At 40.5% G+C, this 8,817-nt stretch overlaps 1 protein-coding gene across 1 annotated transcript in view; it reads left to right on the forward strand.

Moving 5' to 3' along the window:
* LOC139711851 (uncharacterized) overlaps positions 1-7,010 on the forward strand; it is a 105,751-nt gene extending 98,741 nt beyond the window's left edge. The window contains exons 3-5 of the mRNA XM_071623702.1: positions 3,489-3,638; positions 4,984-5,201; positions 6,900-7,010. Of these exons, the coding sequence (XP_071479803.1) occupies positions 3,489-3,638; positions 4,984-5,201; positions 6,900-7,010 (479 nt within the window). The remainder of the gene's footprint in view (positions 1-3,488; positions 3,639-4,983; positions 5,202-6,899) is intronic.
* Positions 7,011-8,817: the final 1,807 nt, after the last annotated feature.

The following is an 8,817-nucleotide window of genomic DNA, read 5'->3' on the forward strand; positions in this document are numbered from 1 at the left end:
GGTGAGGGCTTCAAAACTTCTACACAGAATTTTGACCTTTGCCTTCTTTGACCTTTGACCTTGATTTTTGACCTGTATTGTATATTGGCTACAAAATGCTACTCCTTCGCCATTTCTAACCCGATTTCGATTCCGTTTGCTTTATGTGATGGCACTAGGTGAGGGCTTCAACACTTTACACAGAATTTTGACCTTTGCCTTCTTTGACCTTTGACCTTGATTTTTGACCTGTATTGTACATTGGCTATAAAATGCTACTCCTTCGCCATTTCTAACCCGATTTTGATTCCGTTTGCTTTATGTGATGGCACTAGGTGAGGGCTTCAAAACTTTTACACAGAATTTTGACCTTTGACATCTTTGACCTTTGACCTTGATTTTTTACCTATATTGCACATTTTGCTACAAAATGCTACTTCCGGCGGGGACATATATTACGCACCGCGTAATTTCTACTTTTCCTTGTTTTTTTTTTCATTGTGGTTATTTTTAAATTCTCTAGATGGCCAGCAAGCTTTCTGATGATACATCTATAGCTCTCTGCACTTCATATCCCAAAACCCTCCACCAAAAAGGAGGAATGTGATCTTATGATAAACACAGTTTTGACAAAATTGGTCTAAAGTTTTGATGCAGCCAACCATACAGGAGATAAAGCTCATAGGCACAATGGCCCGAGTTCACAAGTATGGAAGCAGGAGCCCGTCAAAAACATGGATATACGTCGCGTAGCAATTCGAATTACTACGCGACGTAAATAATTACGTCGCGTCGTAATTCAAATTACTACACGACGTAATTATTTATGTCGCGTAGTAATTCGAATTGCTACTGCTCAACGACTAAACGTCACGACATTAAATGAATTAGTGTCATATTGTAATTCCCAGTGCTACACAACGTAAATAATTACGTCGCGTAGTAATTTCAATTAAGACGCGACGCAAATAATTATGCTGTGCTGTAAATAATTACAATGCGACGTAATTCCGAATTACTGCTCAACGACTAATGCAGCGAATTAATGTAGCGACGTTAAATCAACCAATGGGATCGTTCGTAATAGCGTGTGAAAAACAGGTACTGAAGCGCATGCAATCCGCTCACTGCGTGCTGATGAAAACCGGAGCTGACTATACAGCAGGGTGGTGGAAGTTCCTTTCCACCTCCCTGCTATACAGCGAGCCATATGCCATTTCGTTGACAGTACAATCCTATGAGATGTTTATAACCTAAATTATTGGGCCTACATTGCATCAGAAATATATGTATTCAAGGTATACCAGCTAACCAAGTACTCTGTACTGACAAACATGCTGTAGGAAATGAGTGTTTAGCCCTTTGGCAGGTGCACCGTGATGCATCACTGAGCAAATAATGAACGATTTCATTGGTTGATTTAACGTCGCTACGTTTATTCGCTGCGTTAGTCATTGAGCAGTAATTCGGAATTACGTCGCGTTGTAATTATTTACAACACTACGTAATTATTTGCGTCGCGTCGTAATTGGAATTACTACGCGACGTAATTATTTACGTTGCATAGCATTAGGAATTACAACATGACACTAATTCATTTAATGTTGTGACGTTAAGTCGTTGAGCAGTAATTCGGAATTACGTCACGTAGTAATTCGAATTACGACACGTAGTAATTCGAATAACGACGCGACGTAATTATTTACGTCGCGTAGCAATTCGAATTACTACACGACGTATATCCGTGTTTTTGACGGGCTCCTGCTTCCATACACAAGGGTGTTGAACTCAAATCCGCAGTTTAAATTGAGTTTATTTACTGTAAAACCAAATGCAAAATGGGTTTATCTTTAATATACCCCTATACCACAGAGAATATTTCTCAAAGTTTGTTGCTTCTAGCCACCCACCAAAGCGTATTGGATCGCAGTCTGATGAATCCGACTTGTGTTGGTCGACTATCAGGTCATTGTCAGACATGTCGCGCGTGATCCTCATCGCACGATCTTGCCTCATCGGATCACCGCCTGACATGTGTGACACTGACCTGATAGTCGACCAACACATGTCGGATTCATTGGACTGCGATCCGATACACTTCAGTGGGTGGCCGGAAGAGATAAACTAATTTGCCTCCGATGAGCAACCAATGAGAGAATGGGGGTATAACACACGCACATACGCCAGTATGCATGCATTGTAGTACATCTGTCGCCGGCATACATAACGTCACGTGTCACACGCATTTACACAATAGAAATTTGTGTAATTCATAGATCAGATTTGAACTGCCTTGCTGTGTTCTGGCCAGTAGCAACGTCCTTATTAACTGTACATTATTAACTGTAAAGTTTAGACTTTTCAAATAGTAGGCACCCTATATATTCATATCATCCAATGCCAAAAATTGTTTTCACTTATTTTTTAATCCACAGGTTTTGGTCTCTTCTTGTCTCTAGATTCCTGACATAAAGTTGATAAACGAATTCAACTGTGCTTCACCATACTAGTCCACCATGTTATCTTTCTTTTTGTTTCCAGGATATAGCGATTTTTTTTTAATCTTTGGTTACATGGTAACACAGTCTATTTTATTCTGTCAGGAAGTTCTATGCATAAAAAAGAGGTTTCTTTGCATATATACACTAAAGATGCCACACTCAGTAATTTGACTGTTTGTATGATATTATCCTCAAAGTGTAAACACAGTTCTTAGAGTTTGCCCTCTTTCAAGAATACAGCAAATTAGATTGCTGTATGTGCCATTATAGCGAGTCTAATTTTTTTCCTGAATCAGGTCTTTCTGACAATTTCGCGAGTGGTTGAATTTGCCATTACTGCATGAGTACAGCAGTGGATGGATTCATGTATGTATGCATGTTGCATTCATATAGCGGGATCAGAGTTGAAATTTTGCTTGTTTAAAAATTTGCTGATAGTACTGGAGTAGCAAAATTCATGAAAATGAAGAAAAAAAATAACTGTGAAATATATAGCATACACAGTTACTCTTCTGCATCCTCAGAGGTGTGAACACAATTCCCAGATTCTTTCCTCTTTCCAATCCCTTTTTATTTTAATGCATCTCTACCTTAATGGGATGATAAGTTTGGGTTTAGATGGGGCTGTAGGTTTCCAACTATTTGTGTGTGTGTGTGTGTGTGTGTGTGTGTGTGTGGGATAATGAGGGACTTCTTTTGAAATATGAAAGAACATGTCATTCTTAGAGGAATTCACAGTTTATTTGATGAAAATTAGTCTTGAAATGACTAAGATATCCAAAAAAGTGATGGGAATAAGATGTGACAGGCCACAACTATCATTGGAATCTCTTTATCTTACCATGTTTTTGGATATCTCGGTCATTTCAAACCAATTTTCATCAAATAAACTTTAAACTCCCCTAGAATTGTATGCTCTTTGCCATTTCATAGAGTGGTTTCTAAATGCCTCAGAAGATGTTAAAAGCTGAATTCTCACCTCAACCGATACTATACCATCCCTTTAAGGATGTTTTCTGGACAAGGTCCTCCGTGGAGACCCCCAGGGCATGACGTTCTTGATTGACCACCTGGAGGCTGAGCACCCGGACCTGTACAAGGAGGTGACCGGTCAAGAGGCTAAGATGTCCATCAAGCGGGCAAAGACCATTATTGACCGTAGGTCCACTTAGCAAGTGCAGAGCATCACTGATCCATATTTATTAAGAAAGTGTGAAGGAATGTTGTCAACATGGGGTGGAATACAGCACAGAGTTATCCTTATCATTTTTAAGTTACTTACAGAAGAGAAAGGATCCGATCCAAACTGGATGAATGTTCATAGGCTAGTTAAAGGGAAATGAATTATCAAAACCCAAATACATCGTAGATGTATGTGGATTGAGTGAATGCAGCAATTTTGGAAGAATACACTAGTGAAGTTTGTGGGAAATCAGACAGACCTTTGAAAAGTTATGAATTTTAAACTTTTTGTGCTGCTGTCGCTGGATAAAAAGACTACAACACTTCATTATATGTCATGGCAGGACAACTACGTAAAGAAAATATGTAGAAAATTCCTCAAAATTCTCTGTTTTATACATCCCTTTCACTTGTTAGTAGCATATGTTGATGATAATATTATTCCCCATACCTTCTGATAGAGGTAAGCCAAGTGGTCATTCATATTGCTAGAAAAGTGAGAATGTGTTGAGTATTCTTTAATATGTACATTCTTTACATAATTGTCCATGTATGACATCACGATTTGTTGTAGTCTTCTTATCCAGTGAAGGCTGTACCAAAACTTTCGAAATTCATAACTTCTGAATGGATTGTTCATTCTTCTTCAACTTCACTGATGTGTTCTACAATATTATGCATTCATGCAATCCACATATACACATGTATATTATATGGATCGCAATCTCCTTTAAAGAGTTTTACCTCCCAAACCAATGTTCAAAGTATTGTCTTGTTTCAAGGTTTGTTTTCAAGAGAAAGCAAAATGATTATGCAGCAAGGTGCTTTCTAACTTGTTATTTGAGATACCATCTCCCCTACAAGATGTGCTGCAAGAAAAACTTATATTCTCTCCATCAAGTATTGTTTGTGCAATTACAGAGACCTGCACATGTAGCAATGCAGACTTCTAGAGGAAAAGGATTGAATCATCATACATAGGCAACATTCTGATGTACTTTATATGTGCAAAAACCAAGAGGAGAATAGTGAGTTGAAGATCTGGTATAATCAGTTCAGATGATCTTTGCATGATGTTTTGACTGATGTCACTCTCTGCTGAAAATATGTAAAACTTTGAAATACTTCAGCTTTTCATATTTCAAATCCAAATTAAAAGAAACTTCCACCATTTTCTTTGTAGAATATTTGAATCAACTTGAACATGGCGTGAAAATGTTATGAGATCTACCAAGGGTTTAAGGGTTTTTGAATTCGTGACTTCTCGTTTTGGTCATGCGTTGTGCAGTAAAAATTGACAATCATGTGTATTGTCACACAGGCTCGAAAACCAGCCAGCTCCCCGGCCCGCTGGCGGCCAACCTTCTCAATTACATGACGGAGACCATCCAGAGGGGCACTGACCTGGAGGAGGCCCTGAAGAAGAAGACCGAGGACTTGGTAAAGCAGGATCATGACATGAGGAATCTGTTATCACAGCTGAGGCAGCTCAAAAGGGACAAGAATGACCTTATCAAGGACAGGAAGGAGCGAGACAAGGTGAGAAATAGGGTTGTATATGATTGTGAGTTTCTGATACCTTTTTCACACTTTACCTGGCAAATTTCATCCTGCAAGGCACCATGAGTAAACTCTCGAGCAAACTGTTACTTGACTTTTCAGAAATCTTGCCCTCAAACTGTCTCTGGTGAACTCACAGATATCCCTGTGCCACAAGTTCCCGGGTAGCCTTGTAAGCAAGAATGGCATCGGCAGGTAAACTCCTGGGTAAATTACCAGGTGACTTTTCAGAAATCCCACCTTTAAACCATCCCTGGTAAACTTTTGGGGTGTCCCCGTGAATTCCTGGATGACGCTGCAGCATGAAAAGCATCTGGGGTAAACTCTCGGGGGAGAAGCGAAGGTCAGTATACAAGCAGCATCTTGCAGGCTGTTTTCACAAATATACACTGTAACGTGTACTTGCACCCCAGAAGAGTGGGGCACCAGAAATTGAAGCGGGAGCTCATTAGCTGGTATGGAATTAAGTTTTTCTTGTTTGTTCATGTTTGAGTCCCCATTAAATCTCACAGGTGATCACCCAAGTGAGTAGTGTGAAAGGGGTGTCAATATGAGGACTTCTAAGGTGGAATAGGAGTAACTAGCATTGATGCCAGTAATTCTTTACTTTGTCAAGAAACACTCCACCTTTGGTATGTTCTATTCTTTTTATTGTTTATATTCTGATGAATGCAGCAGAATCACTATTAGCATAGTAACAGAGGACATATGTGACCTGCTACAACAAAAGTATCCTAAAGTCGCTGACGGTCGAGCCGAGAAAATCGAGATTGAAGTCAGATCATCAAAATCCGTCAAAACGTTTGCATTTCTGTTTTTGACATAAATTTGTAGTCTAATGTGTCTTCTATCATCTGCCGAAATTTCGAAGCTAAATGATCAACGCAAAGGCAAGAAAAAAAACAAACGTTTTTCTGGGCCATGATTTTCTGACTTTCAACGGAACAGAAACGTGTCCGAACATTTGGATTTAGCGGCGCAGCTAGACCCCGCCCCTAGCAGCGAGGGAGTGATCTCAGTGGCATCCTGGTTACTGATTGGTCGTGCGTAGATCGCTGGCTCTAAGCTTGAATGAACATGGGGGAGGTCGCTAGGAGCGTACCTTCTTTAGTCAAGCTGTGAAAACTGTCTTGCTTCCCCTTGATCATGATAGTGTCGGAAGGAAAACTTTGAAGGCGGTTTTCTCGAAACGTTGATTTCCTAAACCACTTGACATGTGCTAATAAAATCATCCATATCTCCGCAACCGAGTACTTTTATGAGTCATGTTATATGACATTGAAGGGGACGAGTAAGGGAATAATGTCATGTCATTTTCAGAAAATTGTCCTCCCCTGACTTTTGGATCCTTTTGTTGCAGCGGGTCACATATGAAGGATTTATGGTACAGTTGTATTTATGGTACAGTGTATTACAAGTTCAATATATTTAAGTAAGTTTTGTAGATGTTAAACTAGAGTGTTGAGTGATCGAGAATCAAAACAGGATCTGAACATATGTTTTAGTTTTGATACAACAGCTGCTGTTTTCAAAGCATAGGATAAGACAATGATCACATGCATGAATATGTATTTACAAGTGCATTATGTATATACACATAAAGAGATATACTTGTGTCCATTGAGAATATATCACTTGCTGTGTTGAAGTCAAGCCTCTGTTGGTTTCTTTGAACAGCTGAAGGGTGATATGGAGCGGCTGCGATTGATGCTGCAGGATTCTCAGGACCGGGTGATTCGGTATCAAAAGGAGGCGCAGAGGGGAGGAATGGATAAGGAGAAGAAGTAGCAGGAAGAGGATGAGATCGATGCAGAAAGGAGAGGAGCAAGAATTTTTAACGTGAAGAAAAAGAAGAATTGAAAGAGAGAAGAAAGAGCAGAGCTAGGGTTGTTAGAAAATGATTTTAAGAAGTTGGACCAACCTGTGAGATTTGTTAAATGCAAGGAACACAATTCAACTGCAGTTTGGATAAATCAGATATAGTCTTCAGCACTTTGTATTTTCTCTTCCACAGATTTTTTCCTTGTGGGTAAAACTTTATGAATTGGATGGAGACCAAAACCATATAAAGCACAACTATAAGAGATCACTTACCATATTTCCTTTTTTTCTGTCTTATTTCCCATGTCTTCTCCTTCCTTCTTCCCCTCTTTAGGTCCTATTCTATTCATCCATCCTTCATCTCCATCATCTCACTCCTTGCCTCTCTCGTCCTCCACCTCTGTCTTCTTCCTCCTCATTCTTCCTGTTCTTGTTTCATCCCCACCTGGTCTTTCTTAATTCCTCCTCCTCCTCCTCCTTCTCCTCCTTCCTCCTTGTTTCTCGATTTTCTCCTTAATCAGTATTCACTTCCTCCTTTCTCTTATCATTCATCTCTACCTTCTTCTGCTCTTTCTCCTTCCTCCTTCCTTCTGTTTATCTTCCACTTCACCCACCTTCTTCATCTTCCCTCATCTTCTTCCAACTAACCTCATCCTCATCCTCCATCAGGCCACCTTCAAGAACTTTCACTTGGAGTGCCAGCTCAAGGAGTCTCAGAGCAAGTTTGCCCAGGAGCGGCGGCAGACCAAACACCTTCAGCAGTCGGTAAAGAAGAGGGAGGTTTGGATGAAGGAGCACAAGGCCACCTTCTTCTCGGACCGGCAGAAGGTGGAGGAGCTCCAGACGGAGCTAGAGAAAATCGATGTAAGTTTTAAAGGACAAATTCATCCAAATGGTTCCAGGACAATTACCCCCTTGACAATTACCCTAGCCCCTTCCCCTGACCCTAACCCTAATCCTAATCCTAATCCAGAACCTAATCCTAACACTAACCAAAATACTTACCCGAAACCCACTAACCCTAAGCCCTAATCTTTATTCTAACCCTTTTACAACTGGTATTTAGCAGGGGTAATTGCCCTTGGGGGTTATTTTCCTAATATGCATCCAAATATATGTGTTGAATGAGTGAATGCAGCGCAATATTAGTAAACATAAGTAAAAGAATCTGCAATCTGCAAATAATTTATTCTTGCATAGAAGATCAGTGGATATCTGCAGTGGCCCAACTTGTGGTTCATAATGTAATTGATTATAAAACGTTACATAGCAATCACAATCAGATATGTCCTCAGATTGCAGTACTATCAGCTTACCTTTTGGCAAAATTTGATTCTTCTTGAACCCCAGAACCTGTGATTTTTATTTTTTGTTTAATTATATATAAACCCATAATGTAACTCGCCACACTAGGTCTGCGCACTCAGGTGCCCGAAGTCATGCCCCAGGCATTGTTTAGGCATGCAAACAGTTGTTTGTGTGTTGTTTTTTCCCCCAACAGAACATCCGCGACTCGGGGTCGGGTCTTTCTGACAGGATCAAGAACCAGCTCAACGAGGCACACCTCATGAATGAGAGCTTGAGCATGAGGCTCCACAGTTCTCAGGAGAAAGTTGAACAGGTTAGTTACTCCTATATAACCCTTTCCTCCTGTGCTCCCACCCCTCTCCTCCTGTGCACCCACCCCTCTCCTGTACCCCACCCCTCTCCTCCTGTGCCCCACCCCTCTCATCCTGTGCCCCCACCCCTCTCCTCCTGTACCCCACCCCTCTCC

Source organism: Diadema antillarum, unplaced genomic scaffold (assembly GCF_040938485.1).
Source record: "Diadema antillarum isolate AM-2024a unplaced genomic scaffold, OU_Dant_1.0 seq00001712_RagTag, whole genome shotgun sequence".
In the NCBI taxonomy this organism is placed as follows: Eukaryota; Metazoa; Echinodermata; class Echinoidea; order Diadematoida; family Diadematidae; genus Diadema; species Diadema antillarum.